The sequence below is a fragment of the Octopus bimaculoides genome, chromosome 2 (genome assembly GCF_046866305.1).
Source record: "Octopus bimaculoides isolate indiv1 chromosome 2, ASM4686630v1, whole genome shotgun sequence".
Taxonomy (NCBI): domain Eukaryota; kingdom Metazoa; phylum Mollusca; class Cephalopoda; order Octopoda; family Octopodidae; genus Octopus; species Octopus bimaculoides.
Genome location: NC_142929.1, coordinates 67,288,935 through 67,312,841, shown reverse-complemented (window position 1 = coordinate 67,312,841; position 23,907 = coordinate 67,288,935). Strand labels below are relative to the sequence as shown.

The window sequence follows — 23,907 nt, the reverse complement described above, 5'->3', positions numbered from 1 at the left end:
TAGAAAAACTGAAAGACTGCTACAATAAGTATGTGAATCTGAGAGGGGAATATATTCAATACAATCATAATTAACTGATCCTCCTGTATTTTCTTTAGCCAGGAACTTTCCATCAACCCCTCGTATCTGAAATGGAAGTGGAGAAATGCATGACTGGAACGCTTTGGATTCTAGCTCTGCTCAGTCATCGCTAACCAAAAGGTTCAACAATGACATATCTATCGCGTATGAATGTAAACACAAATGATGATCCATCCACATGATACAATAAAACGATTGAGTATTTGCGTCCGAAAAACAGCGCTGTCCTTCGACTCCCGCGTTAGACCTCAAAATATTTCTTAGGAGACAAAGCTGACAATTTTGAAGGGAGAAGTTATTCGATAACGTTGTCCCCCAAACCCGCACTCGCTTAGTACTTTATGTTATCGACCACGAAAAGACGAAAGGTAATTAGTGACCTCGGCAGGATTTGAACTCAGTACATAAAGAATCGGAAAAAAATATCGCACGGCATTTTGTCCGGTGTTCTAACGATTCTGCCAATCCGCCGCCCGATAATATTCGTTTCTCATTTGACATAAAGACAATAGTTCTAAGATGAAGGATGGGGGCGCTGATTATATCGACCCCAGTACTAGGCCCTCGCATGAATGAAAGGCCAAAACGACCTCGGTGAGATTTGAACTGAGAACGTAGAGAAGCAGAAGAATTACTGCAAGACCGATGCTCTAACCATACTACCAATCCTTCTCTCTAATAACAATCATAATTGGAATAAAAAATACAACATAAATAAATGAATGCATTGACCCAACTAATCTCTTGTGTCCGAAAAGTAACAAGTAGTTTCTAAAACTTCCGCGCGTCAACTATATATAGATACGCAGTATCCCACAGTCTGAGAAACTACTCAAGCGTTTCAAGTGTTGATTTTATGTTTCGCAGATCTTATCACCTTCTGTTACATTTTATTCGACCACGCTATTTTTATGATTGTGCTTTGTATTTTCAAATAAATCAATGTGAACTAGGCCTTTTAAAAAGAGCGAGAGACGGCCTTGTTCAATCTGAGATAAAAACTAAACAAATAACGCCCCGTCGAGGTTGTGTTAACCTGGTTGCTGGACTTGCTAGAAATAGCAGTCATTTGCACAAAACTATCATATCCTGTACCGTGTTGGGAAAGGGGCCCTACTGGATAATGTATCTTCATATACCCTTAAAAAAGGTCAAGAGGGTGTGGCGAAAACATCTTTGATCACAGGCCCCACTGACCAGGAGCCATTTGGGAGCTGAACGTCAGCAGCAACGATAAAAATAAACATAAGACAGATTTATAGTGCTATGAAATTCTGTAAATTGTTCATAAACTAGTAAGAAATACACGGAATGCAGTCGTTCATTTAAACTTAACTTAGAAATATTTACAAACTACTAAGAAGAATTATTACCACTCGGCAGAGAGAAACTTCTTGATTTAAATTATTCACACGCTGTTTAGAAACTCGTAGATGACATTAAAAAGTTCAAGAAGTTATACTGAAAAAGTCATTCAAAATAATTGACTAGAGCAGCTGCATTTCAGAAAGGTGAATTAAAAGTTAAAACATTTTTACGCAAGCCTTTAGTCGCCATGTTAAGAAGGTTCGTGCATCCGGCGTGATCAACAAAATACAATATACAGGTATAGGCGGGTACATATACAGGTTTTCCATGAACCAAATTACTCGGTCTTATTTACAAATTATTAAATTATATTTCTAGAAAATTCATGACACTTCAATGAAAACAATATAATTGCTTTAGAAATAAATAGGATATTGCAGAATATAGCATAGCTGGCTTACCTACCTCATTCACACCAGGATGTGGGACACGGACTATAATACCAAGAAGAAGAAAAGAAAAAATTAGCACACCTGTTTTATACCATGTGACAACTTCCGACAGGTATTTGTTACAGTCTAGGTGATTGGTCGGTTAGACAAGAGGTGAACAGGTATGCCTCTTGTCGATAAAGTTATTTAATTCCACTTTATATAAACTTGTTATATACTTTGTTTTAAACTAGGCCTAGTTTTCGTTCTTTATCAATTTCTACTGACTGTATATATAGTTATGGTACTAACTGCTGGGCTTGTCTTAAACGTAGTCGAATGTCAATGTGGGCAACATCACGTCCACCTTCATAGCGCAACAGGTAATCAAACACGCCTTGATACAGCAGTCACTATTTTGATATTGTTATTCAGAGTTCACTCTCCTCTTCCTACTGTTGAAAGTTGTTTTTTTTTTAACTTCTGTGTTGGAAGGTGACTAATTTACTCTACAATTTTGGCCCGATTGATGTGGTTCGTTGACTAAAATTGTTTATACGGTATTTGCTGGCGCAAGAGACGCAACCTAATTTCGGCAGCGCATATTCCGAAGAACTTATGGGGAGGCTCAGCTTCGCATAGAAGACCCGGGGTGATTTATTTATTTATTTTATTTGGGGATATTTTTTTTTTTTTTTTTTTTTTAGAAAGAAAAGTGTGCGTCTTATATGCCATCAAATACAGTATTAATATTTGGTGAGTATGACCCTTCTTAAGTTCCTGAGGACCTTTCTCTGCGAGCAATTTACTATTGGCAACAAATCTATTAAATGTAAAGGACTTGGATATTGCCTAATCTTTATCTCTTCCATATATTTGTGCTCCTAAGTAAGGAATCAATACTATCTTCTCTAATTCCGACGTTTTCCGTTGAGTTCAAATTCTGCTGAGGTCGACTTTGCCATTCATCCTTTCGGGGTCGATAACGTAAATAGCAGTTGAGTACCGAGGTCGATGTAATTGGATTTCCCGTTGCTTTTAAAATTGCTGGCATTGTACTGAAATTGGAAAAAAATATTTAGTCAGGAACAATCTTTCGCTCTTAAGTTAACCAAGTCAGTGTCCTCAGTTTTGTATATACTCTGATCATTGGACCGTGGCCATGCTGGGGCACCACGTAGTGAGGGTGGTATTGCTCGATGAAATCGATTCCACTACTTATTTGAGGTCTGATACTTATTCTATCGGTATTCTTACCCCTCCACCCTAAATGCTAAGTCATAGGGATGTAAACAAACTAACAGGTTTTCAAGTTGAGAGAGACAAACAGCCACGCACTTATAAACACATGACGAGCTTCCGTGCAGTTTCCGTCTGCCAATTCACTTACGTGTCTATAACAGAAGATACTTGTCCAAAGTGCTGCACAGTGGAACTGAACCTGAAACTACATGGCTGCAAAGCAAACTCCTTAACCGCACAACCATGCCAACACCTATACTGTTGTATATTTTAAATTAGATAGGTTTCCCTCAGTAACGCACCATATTGATTTCAACTTTCAAATTTTGGCACAATGCCTGCAAGTTCAGGGTGGGGTAGTCGATTACATCGGCCCCCAGTACTCAACTAGTATTCATTTTATCGACCTCGAAAGGATGAAAAGCAAAGTCGATCTCGGTGGAATTTGAACTCTGAATGTAAAGACGGACGAAATGCCAAGCATTTGGCCCGGTGTGCTAACGATTCTGCCAGCTCTCCGCCTCGTAACACACCATATTGCAATCAATATTCTGTACTTAAAAAAAAATAGGTAGTATTATATCATTTTAACCAAGAAATTAATAATCTACAATTGATGGTACTGTATATTCCACCATATTTGTCGAAATGAGTGTTAATTTTCAGTAATTAATCACAATTGAAAACTTGACCGACTCTATCTTTAAACTCCCACTATTTCAAGAAACCAAGTCTGTCTCTTTTATAAGCTAGTGTTAGTGGCCATGTTTAATTAGAGGGTAGTTATTGTATCTGCCAATTAAATACTTAAAGTGCTTTAAGTGTGGATGTCGTATTCATTAATTTAGTTAACCTTACTTCACCTCGTCGTACAATTATAAATGGCTGCAAGGAAATTGTAATTTACATTGGAACAAGGATTCGTAATCTGGAGAGAAAAATGTAGTTAGTCAATTGACTCTGCCTAGAATTTTACAAGCACTTATTTTGACGACTTTGGCAAGATTCGAACGTAGAATATAGTTGTTGGAAGAGAATGCTATGCAATATTTAGATACGTTTCTTTCTGCTCCCGAGTTCAAATTCCAAGAATCGAACTACTTAATTACATGACCATGCCTGCTGCTATATAGTCTGTACCCTTTTATTTTTTACTGAAACTCCGCCACTTCTAAGCTTTGCTTTCCATTCCTCCATGTTCGATAAATAACTATTTAGACCCAGAGTAACCCTGATAAAGCATTCCAACTGTGAACAGCCCATCTTTAAAGAGATATTTGGAGCCACATCGTCTAATGCCTTTTCATAGTGACTGGATGTGATGAGAGAAACTTTATTTCTAGCAAATCAAACGACCATGTATATGCTTCCCTCGTTAGTTTATGTAAGTAGTAGCGGCAGACGATCTTCGGATCGAACCATGGAAACTACATTTCCATCTGTTTTTCAAATTCTTAATGCTTGCTGTTGGTCGCAACACTTGAGAGAACAGTCACCACTTTATTGGGATGCGAAAAATACAAGGCACCCTATTCAACTTTCTTATAACTCTGTCAATTCGCTACTTTAAATTTGTACAGGTAGCTGTTATATAATTAGGCCAATCAAACCAATCGTACAGTACTTAAGTTATAGCTTTCTGCCAGTATATTAAGAATAATAATATCAAAATGACGAGCATCGGGAAAATATGCTTGGTGGCATTTCTTCTGGTTCACTGCGTTTCCTAACTGAAATACCACCGAGGTCAGTTTTGTATCCTACCCTTTCAGGATCGATAAAAATAAGCAGCAGCCGAATACTAGGGCTGATGTCATCGACTAAACCCTCTCTCTAAAACTGCTGATTTGTACCAAAACTTGAAACTATTATTATTGAGGCGGTGAGCAGTCAGAATTGTTAGCACGTCGAACAAAATGCTTTGCAGCATTTCGTCCGTCTTTACGCTGTGAGCTCAGATTCGGCCGAGGTCGACTTTACCTTTCATCCTTTCGGGGTCTTTTTGGTAGAAGCTTTGACGTTGGACAAAATGCTTGCGACATTTCTTCTGGCTCTTTACGTTCTGAGATCAAATCACGCTGAAATCAACTTTACCTTTCATTCTTTTAGGATCAATAAAATAGAAGTATTAGGCAAGTACTGGGGTCTGTTTTTTTTTTTTATTACCCATGTGGGCTAACATAATTGCTGGCCTTGTGTCTAAATTAGAATTATTTTTAGCAATGTTACGTCGACATATTTGGGTATATTTCCTAGCAATAATGGACGTTAATTCTACAGGTCCTCAGTTAAACATAGCTGGGTTTTGAAGTGATAATGAAAAAAAAATCACGAAATGGGGAGGTTTATTCCTACCTATGGCTATTTATAATGAGCAAATGTTGGCTTGCGTTATTTTCATTTTGGGCCAGATCTCATAAGTCTTTCTTTCTGCCATCAGTCTTGGAGACCTTGAAATGGTTCGTTGGCGGTGTCTTTCTCTGAGTATCCAAGAGATACGGGAGACGTTGGTCATCTTATTTACTAGGCTTCAGAAGATACGAGTAATCTTAATTATCAGGCCCCAGGAAATGTACGTCATCTTAAATTTCAATAGGACTGTTTTTAGGAGGGCCCAACAGACAATAGCCACAAACCCTTTTGGCTTCACTGAGCCCCGGACCGACATACTGACTGAACGCCCATTTTTCATCGTTAATATTTCATCATCTAAACCATAAAAAAATTTTAATGTAGTTCCTTGGTATCTGTTCGGAGTGAAATGCATATGATGATAGACATCGACGATGACGTATGTTTAGAGTAAATATTTCAAACACGATTGAAAAGACTTTCTGAAGATTTTTGGTTTCATGATAATTTACCTTTTCCTTTCCGTAGGGTTTAAATTAGTTTCTTTTTTTTTAACATTTTCTGTTAATGAATTCAGATCCTTCCTACTTTGGTGGACTCAGTTTGACGAGCATTCACTGCTACCTTATTTGTTGCTTTGCTAATTTATTAGTACTGTCGAGGCGGCGACCTAACAATCGTTAGTACGCCGGGCAAAATGTTTACCAGCATTTCGCCCATCTTTCCGTTTTGTTCAAATTCTGCCGGTGTCGACTTTACCTTTCATCCTTTCGGGGTCGATGAAACAAGTACTAGTTAAGCAGTGCGTTCGATGTAATAAACCTCCCCTTTCTGCCAAATTTTATGCTTCGTGTTTTTAGCAGCAATGATGACAGATTGGTTAAAGCATCGGGTAAATGCTTTGCGACCTTTGTCTCGTGCTGACTTTAAATCCCGTCAAGGTCAATTTGCCTTTCATTTATTTGCGGTCGATAATATAAAGTGTGGAGGCACAATGGCCCAGTGTTTAGGGCAGCGGACTTGCGGTCATAGGATCGCGGTTTCGATTCCCAGACTGGGCGTTGTGAGTGTTTATTGAGCGAAAACACCTAAAGCTCCACGAGGCTCCGGCAGGGGATGGTGGCGAACCCTGCTGTATTCTTTCATTACAACTTTCTCTCACTCTTACTCCTTGTTTCTGTTGTGCCTGTAATTCAAAGGGTCAGCCTTGTCACATTGTGTCACGCTGAATATCTCCGAGAACTACGTTAAGGGTACACGTGTCTGTGGAGTGCTCAGCCACTTGCACGTTAATTTCACGAGCAGGCTGTTCCATCGATCGGATCAACTGGAACCCTCGACGTCGTAAGCGACGGAGTGCCAACAACAAATATAAAGTACTATCACCCCAAAAAACTGCTGGCCTAGTGCCTAAAATTAGAAACCATTATTAACGCGTTTTCGGACAGTGAATTAACAGATAGATTTAAGCGTTGGAAAAAATGCTTTGCATATTCTTTACCTTCCGAGTTCAAATCCTGCCGATATCCACTTTGCTTTTCATCTCTCTGGAGTCAATGAAGTGTAATACTAGTCAAGTACTGACCTCCTCAGCCCCAAATTTGAGGCCCCGTGCTTATGAGAGAAGCAAATATTAGTAGTGCTGTTGGATGGATTGGTAGATATGCAGTATTTGTTGCATAGCTTTACGTTCTGAGTTCAAATTCCGGCAGGATAAACTTCCATGTTACCGGGCTCGATCAAATAAGTTAGCAGGTACAGGTTGAATACTAAATCGAGCTAATCGATTATATTCATACCTCAAATATGAAGTTGTGTGCCTTTGTTAGAAATTATTTTCAGCACTGTCACATCACCGAAAGCTGGATCGTGAAATTTGGTTGTCACATTCTTTGCTACGCCTCTTGATTCTTTCCTGTCTTAGACTGAAATTAGTCTTCGTAGTGTAAAAAAAAAAAGTTGTCAGAATATCAAAACATTGTGAATGGTTCTATGGTCTGTCTTGATCGACAATGGTAAGACTATAGGGTTGACGAAATGAGGTTGCTGGCATTCGTGACTTTTCTCAAGAGTATGATAGACATGTGTAGTGAAATGGCTGCAACGGAAAATCGATATCGAGTTCCTAGTTTAGATCTGTTCGTCAAACCTTTGTCACCCTTCAGCGATGACTCAGGACTTCGAGATATAAAATTACTAATGAACAAAACAAAGTTTATATGTGGTCACACGACCTATAAGAAATGGCAGCCAAGTCACTTCCTCACTCCGATTGTCTTAAAAAGAAATCATATAGAGTATCCAGGGTATTGTTGTTTAGGATAGCTTTGAGCAGCATACAAACACCGTTGTTCGTAGGTCTGCTTGATCTAGGCTGACCTAGGTTTAAACAATTAATAATGTAGATTGGTGAGGTTGGAGCAGCAGTAAATGAATTGCTTGATACATTATCGCATCTGGATTAATGTCTTATTAATTCAAGTTCATTTTCTTTTAGGTATTTTAAAATACGGGTAAATCGAATGAATAGACTCCTCGACCAAAAAGCGTTGTAGAACAAAGAAAAAGAAAAGAAATATTAACCTCATTTTTTACAATGTATATTTTTGCAATATTTATATCAATGCTACATTTCGTTCATTTCCAACTCTGAATGTCTTGAATATCTACATTGTCCAAAGCTAGAGTCGTAACGTAAGATTTGCAGCTATTTTCCAATCTGAAATCGTTAAACAGAGTTGATATTTTTCATTGTGATGCAAAGTTAGCATGTATGGAGTTATAGTTGATTTAATCGACCCTCTTATATTACTGGCATTTTACTTTCATATTTGGAAAGATGAAAGACAGGCAACCTCGCCTGATTTGAACTCGCATTGAAGAGTATTTCATCTAGTAGTGCACTATCTCTCTTACTCCGGTGTCTTTGAAATTTGTGTAAGGTTAACCAGATATTCTTTCAGCCACTTAAGTTTTCCATGGGAAAAGAAAAACAAATTCGCTTACAGAGCGTTTGGCTCTTTATCAAGATTTATAACGGACATATATAAGATTTTTTGAATACTCTTAAAGGAGTGAAAAGGACAAAGTGCTTGTTATTTTAATAGGGGTGATAAGATTAACATCCATCTAACAGTATCGTCAGTTCGGCTTTAAAAAATGTTTACCATTGTAGGACTTGATTGGTGGCCGGGTGATTATTGTTTTATCTAGGAATGTGACACGAGGGATTCTAAAATCCCAGTCTTCGGCGACACCATACTGTTTTTAATATAATATCGTTTAGATCTTTTCGTGTTGAAGATAATTCAACTATTAACTTTATGATGAGTTGAATGCTAAAGTTTCTCTCTCTTTCTCTCTTCCACTCCCCAACCTCACACACACACACACACACACAATGTATGTTTATTTTTAGGTCAAGTTTTAATAAAAACAATTTAACATTAAGCTGAAGAATTACTTTATAGTTTTTAGTAGAGTACATATTTATTATATTTTTATAAGAGTTTCGGCCTGATAGTCTTTCGTTGTTCAGACCCACATCAGCACTGATAGAGCAAGAAGCTTGCTTCCTAATCACATTGTTCCGTGTTCCGTCCTACTGCATGGTACCCTTTTAGTGTCTTCTACTGTAGCCTCGGGCCAACCAAAACATTGTGAGTGAATTTGGTAGACAGAAACTGAAAGAAGCCCCACCCCGTGTCTGTCTGTCTGTATGTCTGTCTTTGTGTCTGTGTTTGTCCCCCACCATCGCTTGACAACTGGTGTTGTGTTTACGTCCGCGTAACTTAGCGGTTCGACAAAAGAGACAAGTAGAATAAGTATTAGGCTTATAAAAGAATAAGTCCTAGGATCGATTTCTTCCACTAAAACCCTTTAAGGCGGTGCTCCAGCATGGCCGCAGGTCAAATGACTGAAACTAGTAAAAGAATGTAAGATAGATGAGTACAACATGAGGATTTAACTCCAATAGTTGACTTGCAAAATCGTGAGCGCTTCGGGCAATACCATACAACATTTAGGTGCATTCTGCGTTCAAATCCCGCTGAGGTCGATTTAGCCTTTAATCCTTCCAGGAATCGATGAAATAAGTGCTCGTCGAATATTGTTTTATACCTATAGTTGTGAATTTGTAGTAATGCAAAACGCATTGGTTTCTAACATAGGTACAAACTTGGTCGCTGCGAATTTTCACCTTTGTAAGATTTGATCATGGAACACCCTTTCTAATTTCATTCAGTTACCTAAAACGGCTAATAGCTACACCATAGGCAGAGTTCTATGAAATGTTTTATTTATATATATATATATATATATATATATATATATATATATATTACCCACGGATTTACACTGGACCCATCTTCTGATTGGAAATCGCTTCAATATACCACGACGTCTAAAAAACTTTTGAACTTTTCCACTTTTGTAAACCTCCTTTATCATCCTTTTTTACCTTACTTTCCTTCACCTACCGTCTCTTCGTACTCTGGATGTTCCTAATCTGTCTTCTCTAATCTGCTTCTCCTTGTCTCCGTATTCTTTCTGTTGAAGAGCGTAGCTCGAAACGTCAAAGACTTTCCGTATTCCCGAGCGTCATACTAATATATACTTTTGTTATTTACACCACCTGTCCTCGTCTGTTGTTATTTTTTGTATAATCTCCCACATATAATACACGCTCACGTGGTCGCACCAGCTAATCCTGTCTCCTCTCATCACACACTACCAACTTTTGGATTCTACCTTCTTTCCTTCTGGATCTGGACTGTTTGATTCTGAACTTTATACCCTCCGGCTGCACCTCTCCTACCCACGGATTTACACTGGACCCATCTTCTGATTGGAAATCGCTTCAATATACCACGACGTCTAAAAAACTTTTGAACTTTTCCACTTTTGTAAACCTCCTTTATCATCCTTTTTTACCTTACTTTCCTTCACCTACCGTCTCTTCGTACTCTGGATGTTCCTAATCTGTCTTCTCTAATCTGCTTCTCCTTGTCTCCGTATTCTTTCTGTTGAAGAGCGTAGCTCGAAACGTCAAAGACTTTCCGTATTCCCGAGCGTCATACTAATATATACTTTTGTTATTTACACCACCTGTCCTCGTCTGTTGTTATTTTTTGTATAATCTCCCACATATAATACACGCTCACGTGGTCGCACCAGCTAATCCTGTCTCCTCTCATCACACACTACCAACTTTTGGATTCTACCTTCTTTCCTTCTGGATCTGGACTGTTTGATTCTGAACTTTATACCCTCCGGCTGCACCTCTCCTACCCACGGATTTACACTGGACCCATCTTCTGATTGGAAATCGCTTCAATATACCACGACGTCTAAAAAACTTTTGAACTTTTCCACTTTTGTAAACCTCCTTTATCATCCTTTTTTACCTTACTTTCCTTCACCTACCGTCTCTTCGTACTCTGGATGTTCCTAATCTGTCTTCTCTAATCTGCTTCTCCTTGTCTCCGTATTCTTTCTGTTGAAGAGCGTAGCTCGAAACGTCAAAGACTTTCCGTATTCCCGAGCGTCATACTAATATATACTTTTGTTATTTACACCACCTGTCCTCGTCTGTTGTTATTTTTTGTATAATCTCCCACATATAATACACGCTCACGTGGTCGCACCAGCTAATCCTGTCTCCTCTCATCACACACTACCAACTTTTGGATTCTACCTTCTTTCCTTCTGGATCTGGACTGTTTGATTCTGAACTTTATACCCTCCGGCTGCACCTCTCCTACCCACGGATTTACACTGGACCCATCTTCTGATTGGAAATCGCTTCAATATACCACGACGTCTAAAAAACTTTTGAACTTTTCCACTTTTGTAAACCTCCTTTATCATCCTTTTTTACCTTACTTTCCTTCACCTACCGTCTCTTCGTACTCTGGATGTTCCTAATCTGTCTTCTCTAATCTGCTTCTCCTTGTCTCCGTATTCTTTCTGTTGAAGAGCGTAGCTCGAAACGTCAAAGACTTTCCGTATTCCCGAGCGTCATACTAATATATACTTTTGTTATTTACACCACCTGTCCTCGTCTGTTGTTATTTTTTGTATAATCTCCCACATATAATACACGCTCACGTGGTCGCACCAGCTAATCCTGTCTCCTCTCATCACACACTACCAACTTTTGGATTCTACCTTCTTTCCTTCTGGATCTGGACTGTTTGATTCTGAACTTTATACCCTCCGGCTGCACCTCTCCTACCCACGGATTTACACTGGACCCATCTTCTGATTGGAAATCGCTTCAATATACCACGACGTCTAAAAAACTTTTGAACTTTTCCACTTTTGTAAACCTCCTTTATCATCCTTTTTTACCTTACTTTCCTTCACCTACCGTCTCTTCGTACTCTGGATGTTCCTAATCTGTCTTCTCTAATCTGCTTCTCCTTGTCTCCGTATTCTTTCTGTTGAAGAGCGTAGCTCGAAACGTCAAAGACTTTCCGTATTCCCGAGCGTCATACTAATATATACTTTTGTTATTTACACCACCTGTCCTCGTCTGTTGTTATTTTTTGTATAATCTCCCACATATAATACACGCTCACGTGGTCGCACCAGCTAATCCTGTCTCCTCTCATCACACACTACCAACTTTTGGATTCTACCTTCTTTCCTTCTGGATCTGGACTGTTTGATTCTGAACTTTATACCCTCCGGCTGCACCTCTCCTACCCACGGATTTACACTGGACCCATCTTCTGATTGGAAATCGCTTCAATATACCACGACGTCTAAAAAACTTTTGAACTTTTCCACTTTTGTAAACCTCCTTTATCATCCTTTTTTACCTTACTTTCCTTCACCTACCGTCTCTTCGTACTCTGGATGTTCCTAATCTGTCTTCTCTAATCTGCTTCTCCTTGTCTCCGTATTCTTTCTGTTGAAGAGCGTAGCTCGAAACGTCAAAGACTTTCCGTATTCCCGAGCGTCATACTAATATATACTTTTGTTATTTACACCACCTGTCCTCGTCTGTTGTTATTTTTTGTATAATCTCCCACATATAATACACGCTCACGTGGTCGCACCAGCTAATCCTGTCTCCTCTCATCACACACTACCAACTTTTGGATTCTACCTTCTTTCCTTCTGGATCTGGACTGTTTGATTCTGAACTTTATACCCTCCGGCTGCACCTCTCCTACCCACGGATTTACACTGGACCCATCTTCTGATTGGAAATCGCTTCAATATACCACGACGTCTAAAAAACTTTTGAACTTTTCCACTTTTGTAAACCTCCTTTATCATCCTTTTTTACCTTACTTTCCTTCACCTACCGTCTCTTCGTACTCTGGATGTTCCTAATCTGTCTTCTCTAATCTGCTTCTCCTTGTCTCCGTATTCTTTCTGTTGAAGAGCGTAGCTCGAAACGTCAAAGACTTTCCGTATTCCCGAGCGTCATACTAATATATACTTTTGTTATTTACACCACCTGTCCTCGTCTGTTGTTATTTTTTGTATAATCTCCCACATATAATACACGCTCACGTGGTCGCACCAGCTAATCCTGTCTCCTCTCATCACACACTACCAACTTTTGGATTCTACCTTCTTTCCTTCTGGATCTGGACTGTTTGATTCTGAACTTTATACCCTCCGGCTGCACCTCTCCTACCCACGGATTTACACTGGACCCATCTTCTGATTGGAAATCGCTTCAATATACCACGACGTCTAAAAAACTTTTGAACTTTTCCACTTTTGTAAACCTCCTTTATCATCCTTTTTTACCTTACTTTCCTTCACCTACCGTCTCTTCGTACTCTGGATGTTCCTAATCTGTCTTCTCTAATCTGCTTCTCCTTGTCTCCGTATTCTTTCTGTTGAAGAGCGTAGCTCGAAACGTCAAAGACTTTCCGTATTCCCGAGCGTCATACTAATATATACTTTTGTTATTTACACCACCTGTCCTCGTCTGTTGTTATTTTTTGTATAATCTCCCACATATAATACACGCTCACGTGGTCGCACCAGCTAATCCTGTCTCCTCTCATCACACACTACCAACTTTTGGATTCTACCTTCTTTCCTTCTGGATCTGGACTGTTTGATTCTGAACTTTATACCCTCCGGCTGCACCTCTCCTACCCACGGATTTACACTGGACCCATCTTCTGATTGGAAATCGCTTCAATATACCACGACGTCTAAAAAACTTTTGAACTTTTCCACTTTTGTAAACCTCCTTTATCATCCTTTTTTACCTTACTTTCCTTCACCTACCGTCTCTTCGTACTCTGGATGTTCCTAATCTGTCTTCTCTAATCTGCTTCTCCTTGTCTCCGTATTCTTTCTGTTGAAGAGCGTAGCTCGAAACGTCAAAGACTTTCCGTATTCCCGAGCGTCATACTAATATATACTTTTGTTATTTACACCACCTGTCCTCGTCTGTTGTTATTTTTTGTATAATCTCCCATATATATATATATATATATATATATATATAGTAGGTAATTTTTCTTTTGACGATTTTTAACTCCTCAGTTGTCGAAATTAACTTATCGATTAAATGGCATCAATAGTGCGGTTTCGATTCGCTGAACCCATTCCCCTCCCATAGAAATAAATGCTACAGGTTCCGTTTAAAGTATAGGACTTTGTGTGCTATATTTGTAGTAATTGTGACAAATCATCAATTCTATTACTTTATCCTAATCTATTTGTGATAAATCCTATCTTGAGAAATATATCTTAAAACGACGCTTTCCCAACGAGAATCAATATTTGAGTCCCACACCTATCAACTAACGAATCACTCGTCACTAGTAAATTGCTTCTACTACCTACTCTATTGTATTGGACTATTAAAAGTCGTCTTTGTTTTGGATGCAGTACCAATGCAAACTGACCCTCCAACTAACTGGCTCGCACATTCCTCAGTTGGTTATCTCTGGCAGTTATTGACTCTACATAGATATCAAAGTCTGTATGTTGTTTAGCCCAAGATTGACCATTGCACGAACCCATGATCCCCACATTTATTAGCGCTATCTGGAACTTTGTTTTACGCCTTGTATGACAGTGTTGTTTGAAGGAAATTTGGTTGATATTGCTAGCTGGTCAAACAGCCACGTAAAGTTTCCATTGTTGGCTCGTAACGATTTTTTATTTTATTTTAATTTTTTTTTTTTTAAATGAAATGACTGCTTTTTGAAATCGAAACTCTATCAGTTTCTTAGGTCACCGAAAGAAATTGATTTCTAACATAAGGACAAAACATTCGAATTTAGAAGACAGGTATAATCAATTCTATTGACTCCAGTACTCGATTGGTACTTATTTTGTCGAATCGAAAAGCTAAAAGGCGAAGTTGAAAGGACGAATTTTGAACTCGTCAATGTTGAATCTTCAAAATAATAAATCTATCATAAATTAGTCCTGAGGACATTTCGATTGCTACTTGTTACGATTTCAAACAGCAATTTGTTGTCAATAGAAAGGAAATGTTATCTGTAGTTGTTGGACCGCCTAACTACAGGTTAATCCAGTTTGTTCAGCACTCATCGATTTATTCACTTCCTTTTCTTAACTGCTTTACTATCAGTTAAACGAGAGAAAAGAGATTCCTGTGCTTTGTCCATGCTCTAAGCACATTGCCAGTGATGAGACAAAAATCGTGATTGTTCATCTAGGAATTGAATGTCATTTTCATTGGCCCATTAAAAAATGCATGTGGTAAATTGCTGAAGATATTGTGCGTGATCAGAGGCAGTGGAAATGAACGACTAGAGACTGGGTTCGTTCTGCTAAAAAGAAAAAAAAAGTCTTTAGCTCCACATCTTGATCAAGCGGATCAGTAATCAAAGGTGCTTTATACCCAGTCAGTGAGTCTTTTATATTTGGAACAGTAAACCGTATTAAAAATATCCTTTTTAAGAGTTAAGTGAGCTGTGTAGCTAGGGAAGAGGGCTGGGGGAGATCAGTCCAAGCGCAGGCAACGCTTTTATTGGTGGTGGGGACACTTTTGGCTCTGCTCTGTAGGCATGAGGGACCAGTGAAGGAAGGCAAACTCCTAGGCTTCTCCGTCCGGTACTGAGTTTGTACTGAGTTGAGGATTTGGTTGTTATTTCTAGTAAGTCGAGTGACCACGTAGATGCTTCTTGTTAATTTGTCAGGTCACTTATTCTTTCGTGCAGTTGACACGTTAACTTGCATATAATGGCAGCTAACATTACACTCTTCATTTATAACAGTTGACGTGTCAATATGAAAATAACGAATATTTAAATTTTGCTGAAACCTTTTTTTCGTTCAGGGTGCGATTCCCACCGAAGTCATCTTTGCTCTTCCTTCTCTGAAGATCAATTAAAATAGTCCTATAGTTCCAGCCAAATTCTGAAGTCATTTAATTGGTGGTGGTCTCCTTAGCGGTGTGTTAATGGCCAAGACACTCAACTGTCGACATCACATTTCCAGCTGTATCGGGATTGCTGTTTAATTCCAGATCAGCTCTGAACGAGCAGATCTATTATGAGCGAAGACATTCAGTTTATGATCAGCCTCTCTCTCTAACAACTTTTTTTGTTAGATTATAAACATTATCCAGTGTTCTTCCTTTAGTTGGTAAAATGTAATTTGATGGAGATTTGGATGTTACTTTTAGCAGGTCGAGCGATCACGTCGAGGATTCCTCTAGCTTAGCTGTAAATAGGTACTACGGTAATGGAATAACGAAGTGTGCGCTGTACAGCATCTGAAAATTTTCAATTGCCAGTTCAATGTTTTCGATTTCTCCTGGTTGTTGCTGAGAGAAGGATGAACTTCATAGTATTGACTATGTTGTGGCCTCTGCTGTCATTATGTATTATGGCACTTGTATTACATCGTATTTATTCGAAAATGACTCATTAGATAAAATGAAAAGAAAACTGGTTTATTTTTTTTAAAAATAAATAGCTGACCTGCATATTCTTCATTGGAACAAATTCAATATATCGGTGTTCAAATACGGTCGCGTTCCATTTTAATTTTATTATAACACTGGCGATGAAATATTGAATTTACAACTGATCTAGATAGACGGTTCTCTCTGGGCTTATCGAGACTATTCTGAAGATTTGAGTTCAGCACCTTCAGTCAAGTGAAACACTCGGCGTTGGTAGAATATCCCTTCTCTACGACTTATGCAAATACGAGTTCTGTTCTTCTGTTTTGTAGACGAAACAAAAAAATCGATAAACATTATGGCAGCTCTCGTCAATTAACAAAATCTGAGGCAGAGCAATTAATAGCAGCAAACATTGTGGGGCAACTACAAATATTTGAACAAGCTATCATGATGCTCCTTGATCTTGCAATCGTCCACTTGAGCAATCGATAATGCACTGAGATATGTTTGCGCTGTTAGAGGAACAAGGACGGTGGATTGGGTGAAGCGGTAAAGCGACAAATCGTCACTATTTAATGCCTTTCTTTTTCTGCGATCAGGGTTCGAATCCTATCGAAGTCATCTTGCCCCTCTCTCTTGCCTTTCTCTCTCTTGCCTTTCTCTCTCTTGCCTTTCTCTCTCTTGCCTTTCTCTCTCTTGCCTTTCTCTCTCTTGCCTTTCTCTCTCTTGCCTTTCTCTCTCTTCTCTCTCTCTCTCTCTCGTCTCTCTTTCTCTCTCTCTCTCGTCTCTCTCTCTCTCGTCTCTCTCTCTCTCTCGTCTCTCTCTCTCTCTCTCTCTCTCGTCTCTCTCTCTCTCGTCTCTCTCTCTCGTCTCTCTCGTCTCTCTCTCTCTCTCTCTCGTCTCTCTCTCTCTCTCGTCTCTCTCTCTCTCTCTCGTCTCTCTCTCTCTCTCGTCTCTCTCTCTCGTCTCTGTCTCGTCTCTCTCTCGTCTCTCTCTCCCTCGCTATATATATATATATGTATATATATATATATATATATATACACACACACACACACACACACACACACACACACACACACACACACACACACACAAAGAAACACGCTGGACTTTCACATAGTTTTCGTCTAGCAAATTCATTCATAAGGCATTGGTCAGCCTGTGATGAGTAGTAGAGGGCTCTATTCCCAAAGTAGGACTGAATCCAGAACCACGTAGTTGCAAAGTGAGCTTGTTAACCACATACATACGTATGTATGTTAACCACATACATATAGAGAGAGGAAATCTAAATGTAACTGTTTATAAACTGAGCTTACTTAGTGGAAATTAAGTGTATATAAATATTTTCTTCAGTTTCCCCACCCATTTTTAAGGGTAATTTTGATAGATGACGTCACCTGTAATTTTTTATAGTTTTTGAAGGATATATAAGGATGAATGTAGAAAACGTGAACCTATTCTAAATAGTTAGTGAACCGAGGTAATTAGGCTTTCAACTTTGAATATTTGAAACTGTACCACACATATTAGCCAGTATTAATAAAGTTATGATTAGTTTTCTTCTTGTATGTGTTAAATTTTTACAGACTGTCCTATTGTTCTTGATTTCAGATTAATTTTGAGGTTTGCAGGGTCAATTGTCAGCAAAGTTTGTGCCATCCTGAAGTGACTTTTTATTAACATGTCTTCCATAAAATCTGAAACGAGATCACAGAATACGATTTCACAATCCCTGAACACAAACCGTAAGTTTCTAAATTCCTTAATCAGGGCCTGCCCAGCAGAAAGAATGGTTATAGTCGGTGAGCTATTGTACCCGACAATTAAGAGCCTCTATCCTGAAATAGCCAAAGAAATCATCTATGTAATGGCGTCTACATTCCATTATTCTGAATTGTTCCATATGTTAGACTGTCGTTACTTCTTTGATATTCGAATGAAAGAGGCTCTTATGGTTATTGATATATGTAAAGACTTTTCGCAACCTAATAACGTTCTACACCAATTACTCACTGGACGCCAACCTTTGAACAGTTTACTCAAAATACGACTTTTGGTTGTCCTACAACATCACTGTGCAGATATTGCCGATATTATTACAAATGAACTGGCAAATTTGGAGAACTCGGCTATTCTTCATCTCTTACAATGCGCTGACTGCCGCACAATGCACATTGATGAAATTCGTTCTCAGATAATAGCTTATTCTGTGAAAGAACCACATGCAGTGAAAAACAGTTTCGTCAATCTAAACAAATCAGTTGAGCTTCCAGATGAGCGCCATCTGCTGGGAGAAGATTTATTCTCGACCCTTGAAGGTGACCAAATACCCACTGATGACGATGAAAGAATAACAGAAGAAATATCTCCGCAGATCGTAATACAAGGACAAGGAGGAAACATTTTCAGTGAACTTAGCAGTGCTCCTTTAACGTCAAAAGTTCATAAAAAGATTTTGATAAAACGGTTTTTCCCTTTGATAAAATCACTTTATCCTCGTTTTCATCAGAAGATTCTAACTTTTATAGAGGATATTGATAATACTGAACTTATTCATATGTTATGGTGTCGGGCCTTTTTGCATTTGAAACTTGATGAGATTCACAGCAAAATGAAGTTGTCTGATTCAATTTATTCTATGGAAGAATCCAAAGAATTCCTCTTTTCTGAGGAAAAAACTCAATCACTTTATCAATGGTAACATTTTAGATACATGAGTACCAAAATGTCTAAGAAAAATTTTATAATACACACGCGATTATTTTAACATTATGTGAAAAGTGGATTGGTAAAATCGGTTGGGCCTGGACAAAAATACCTTGCGGAATTTCATCCGGTTCTTTACCGAGTTCATATCCCACTGAAATCGATTTTGCCATTCATTCCTCCGGGGTTGATAAAATAAAATACAAGTCAAGTTTTGTGGCTGATGTAATCAGCGAACTCCTCCCCAATTTTCAAGCCTGGTACCTATCTTAGAAACAGTATAGCTCATAATATATCCGTTATATATTAAAACATTACTTTGAAGTGAACATTCTTTGTTAATACTAGGATTATCCTAGTTGTTGGCATTTTTGTGTGACGAAGCTTTCATATAGAAATTCTATAAATTCTATTTACCAAATCAGTGTAATATATATATATCGACTGTTTTTAATATTCTTCATTTTTGTACGACTTTATATTCTCACTTTTTGAAACCATTAAAATACTTCTTTAACTCTTGAATACATTAAACATTATTTTAAATATATAAGATATACATATGTTTTAAAAAAATATTCTTAAAATCTGTAGTTAAAATTTCGGAGGGAACTGGTTTTAACGAGAGAACACGTGGGTTCTCATATACTCCAGTTGAGTTGTAAGAAACCTTTTTTAACTTCTGAAGCACTGTTTTGGGGGATTCTATCTTTAAGGACTTGGCTACGTGAGACCCCAAATTTGTTTTTAAATAAAGTTAGTTTCCAAATCTCGCTTGCGTTTCTAACAAGTCCCGTCCTTTTAGATAAGGTATCCTTAAGATCTATCTGCGTTTTATAAACTGACACAGAGAAGGTGTCTTTTATTCTGAAACTTAAAAACACTTTCTTTGTATAATCATTTTCTTTTTTTCTTGGTGGTTTGTCCTCAAATGTAATTTTACACACTAAAATGATGTGTATGATTTCTAATGGAAAGCTTAAAGAAATATTTTGTAATGTTTTTCATTGTATGCATATATTTTGTCAAAATTATCTAAAGTTACGATTGTTTTTCAAATAAATTATTTATCTAATTATCTGACTTTTAATTAATTTAATTAACCCTTTGCTGTTCAAAGCATTCTCATAACTTTGTCCCAAACATCCAGGCTTGTTTCTGAGTTTTAATTAACCCTCGTTTCGTATGCTCTGAGTAATATAAAGCTTTTCTTTCATATGTCCCAGGTTACTCTGGTGGTTGAAAAAATTGGGTATGTGTGACATATACGATGCATGGACACCATGGAAATGTGTCTTGTGTATCACATGTAATACACAAGACAGGCAAAGGATCAAGATGAACTGTCTTCGTATGCTCTGATTAAAGGCAAAAATTGAGAAATAAATGTTAAAAAGTTCTCAAAAGTTCCATTTAATAATATTTCAAGTAAGAAATGTATTTTTACGTTCAAATTTCCAGGGTTCAATTCCAAACTTTCCGTGAGTTAAGGCGTATCTATCCACTCGATGGAATTGAGAGGATGAGAACAATAGGAGGTTCAACGATTAGAAAGGCGACTTTTTAGTAAGTGTTCTGAAATGCATGTTTCACGACAAGACACGACAGAAACCCTGGTCATTCACTTCATCCAGATTTACTTCCAACCTTTTTGATTTCGTTTTGTCTCCAGATCAAGACATGCTTGAGAGAGAGGCTGACATTGCGCTGCCCTCTCTCTCAATTCAATTCGCAAGCAAGTCATGACTTCATTTGATATCATTATCATCATTCAACCGACTGATAAGTTTTTATGTCCAGCAACTATCCGCCCAATGTATGTAACAACTAAAACATACGCACGAACGCATTGTGTGTGTGTGTGTGTGTGTGTGTGCTTACATAGCCATTACTCGCAAGCCAATATGGCCTATTGTCTTTCTCTACTGCTATTAATTGTTCATTAGGTCTTCTGATACTTAATTCAGCGAAACATCAAGAATGTGACTGTTAGAGGAAAGAAAGGGCTGCACCAGCTCTAGGTGCATATTCATTTTCAACTGAGTGGACTGATATACCTTATTCAAAGACACAACGCGCAGCCCAGTCCATGGAATAGAACCCAACACTGAGAACCAGAGGGACACGCACCTTCACACACCCTTATACACGCGCGTGTGGATACCAGTTTTTAAATACAGTGTCAAACCTTCACTCATTTACCCTTTTTTTTTTATTACTAATACAATGATCTCTGAAATTACTAACTGCACATCACCACGGTCGGTTCGAGCTATTTGTATGTCCTCATTTCGACGTTTCCACTGAATAGTCTTCCATTGCTTAATCATTACTGCCCAATCCAAAATATCATTACAACGCCATTAGTGTCTCCCTCTTCCTGCTCACATTTATCATTCAAACACTTCATCTGTTGAAATTGAAATTAAAGAGTAACTGTACTAATCTCGCCCAGTCAGTTATCCCTGCATCGCAGTAAAGGATGATTCAGAATATATTCGTTACCTTAATTAACCGTAATGAATAAATAATGTATAACAGTCTATACACACATTATAGTTTCTGGCAACACTGTCTCCAGAAATTAGGCGACTGCACGAAATTGTATTAAAATCGCCATAAAATCTAAGGGTGTTTAGAGGAAAATTCTCGGTCGCATCACAACCATTTTAAACTAGCTTCTAAGGGAGATGTCGAAGGAAAGATAAGACGAAAGTTAATCAAAATTTTGTACGAAACTGTAGTTTCGGATGGAGAGTTCAATTAGAACGGCACAAAGTGGGAATAGTAATGTATGTAAAGCAATGTAAGTCCGTTAGGAATGAATATACATGACATATTTAATTTTTCAGGGCTTACACGGCTGCTGTTTTAACATTAGAAAAGACTATTCTGTGTTAGGCCTACTTTATTGGCAAATCAATTTTTAAAACGGGAGTGGGCGCAATCTGTTACTGACCTAGAGGTCAAAGGCTTGGCTGATTAACCGGGAACAGATTAACCGGGGAAGATTGTTCAAGGACACCTTCTGCATGCGCAATGTCTACAACTTGGTGACATTACTGAATTATATCGTATCAAAACTAGGTAAAAACTGGTGATATTTGGGTTAAATCCTTTATTACATTGAAAACTAAAACTGCTATTCTAAATTATACATAAAGAAATGGCAATCTACTCCATGAAATCCAGGTTAAGTTCCGGTCTATATGTCCTAAGGCTGATAAAAGATCTAACTCTTTTGAGACCCAATTTTCAAAGAGCTTATCTCTCTATTTGTGGAGGCGCAATGGCCCAGTGGTTAGGGTAGCGGACTCGTGGTAATAGGATCGCGGTTTCGATTCCCAGACCGGGCGTTGTGAGTGTTTATTGAGCGAAAACACCTGAGGCTCCGGCAGGGGATGGTGGCGAACCCTGCTGTACTCTTTCACCACAAATTTCTCTCACTCTTACTTCCTGTTTCTGTTGTGCCTGTAATTCAAAGGGTCAGCCTTGTCACACTGTGTCACGCTGAATATCCCCGAGAACTACGTTAAGGGTACACGTATCTGTGGAGTGCTCAGCCACTTGCACGTTAATTTCACGAGTGAAACACTGGGGTCGCTGTAATTGACTATGTCCCTCACCCAAAATTTCAGGCCTTGTGCCTTTAGTAGAAAGGATTATTATTATCATTATTTGTTGTTATTTTTATAAGGCCTTGTACCTGTAGTGGAAAGGATTATTATTATCATTATTGAACGAGAGAGCAGCGCATGTCATCAAAGAGACACTGGAGTAATACGAAGCCTTGTATATCCATCATCACTACCAGTCTGATAAGGGTACACCAGGTATATGCATCACAATCATATACGCGCGACATAGTGAAGTCATATAAAGATAAATAGTGCACGACCTTGCCAAGTTAGAATTTTCTTCAAATCGAGTAGCCCATCCAGCTCAAAAGCTCTTTGGATAAGGCTTGTTTAAGGATGTTGAACGAAATACTAATGTTTCCAAATGGAAATTATTCAAAACCCAAAGAATTCCTCTCATCACATGGCTATGAAGCTCCCCCACTACTTCTGCTCGTGATCGGAGATGCACATATCGTCAGCTATCAAGGAACATGCTCAACTGGTCAAAGTCAAACAACTGACAAGCAAATCTGTGGTATTGAGCAGAATATTTGCTGTAGCCCATCTTTTACACTAAGACAAAAAGCATTTCCATGACAGCACCTTCAAACAGTTGTTATTATTATTACTATTATTATTATTATTATTATTATTATTATTATTATTATTATTGTTGTTGTTGTTGTTGTTTATTACTATTATTAGTTAACAGGTATTTTATCTTGTGGTTTGGTGACTACAAGTCTCCTCAAATCTCAAGACTTTTTCATGAGATTCTGGCAACATATAGGATGACACTTTTCTGCAGGTCGACAATGTGAGTTTCAATTCCAATTTCTTTCAGTTTTTCAAGTAGCATTTTGGGTATTGTGCCAAGTGAACCCTATTATTACAGAAATAATTGTTGTCTTGGTCTTTCACAGTCGCTTCAGCTCTCTGGCTAGATCCTGGTATTTCTTTTTTTTTTTCCGTTTTGTGAGTATCGACTCCGCTATCATTGAGAATTGCAAAATCTATGATCTTGCACTATTTGTTTATTTTGCCCTCTATAATCATGTCTGGTTTCAATAGTATGGTCAGCTTTTATGGCGAAGTTCCACAAGATCTTATAATTTTCGTTTTCCATCACTGCCTCTGGTTCGTGCCCATACCACTTTTCTGTTGTTTTGAAGCCACATACTCGACTAACATCCCAACGTACTCTTTAGCCTACGCATCTACTCCTTCGCTTGTTCTCCTTTTGTGCTAGTATACTGCACTCGCACAAAATGTGATTGATACTCTCGATTCCTTT

The 23,907-nt window shown here is 38.3% G+C and overlaps 2 protein-coding genes across 15 annotated transcripts in view; one reads left to right on the top strand and one right to left on the bottom strand.

Annotated features, from left to right (window-relative positions):
- LOC106878551 (protein PALS2) overlaps positions 1-2,364 on the bottom strand; it is a 97,597-nt gene extending 95,233 nt beyond the window's left edge. For 5 of the 11 annotated variants that reach the window (XR_001410513.3, XM_089346899.1, XM_014927794.3 and 2 more), the window contains exon 1: positions 1,855-1,903. The gene's annotated coding sequence lies outside the window, so the exon portion shown is untranslated. The other 6 variants (XM_089346900.1, XM_089346879.1, XM_089346892.1 and 3 more) reach the window with 4 other exon arrangements.
- Positions 1,871-19,137, top strand: LOC106878547 (uncharacterized). 4 transcript variants are annotated; one of them, XM_089346902.1, is made up of 2 exons: positions 1,871-2,002; positions 17,899-19,137. In XM_089346902.1, exon 2 carries the CDS (start codon positions 17,969-17,971, stop codon positions 18,986-18,988), a length of 1,020 nt encoding a protein of 339 aa, XP_089203028.1. In that variant the 5' UTR covers positions 1,871-2,002; positions 17,899-17,968; the 3' UTR covers positions 18,989-19,137. The 4 variants fall into 4 exon arrangements, with proteins under 4 accessions (XP_089203028.1, XP_014783276.1, XP_089203029.1 ...); XM_014927790.3 differs by lacking the exon at positions 1,871-2,002 and adding an exon at positions 2,063-2,203; XM_089346903.1 differs by lacking the exon at positions 1,871-2,002 and adding an exon at positions 2,348-2,472.
- The last annotated feature ends 4,770 nt before the right edge of the window (positions 19,138-23,907 follow it).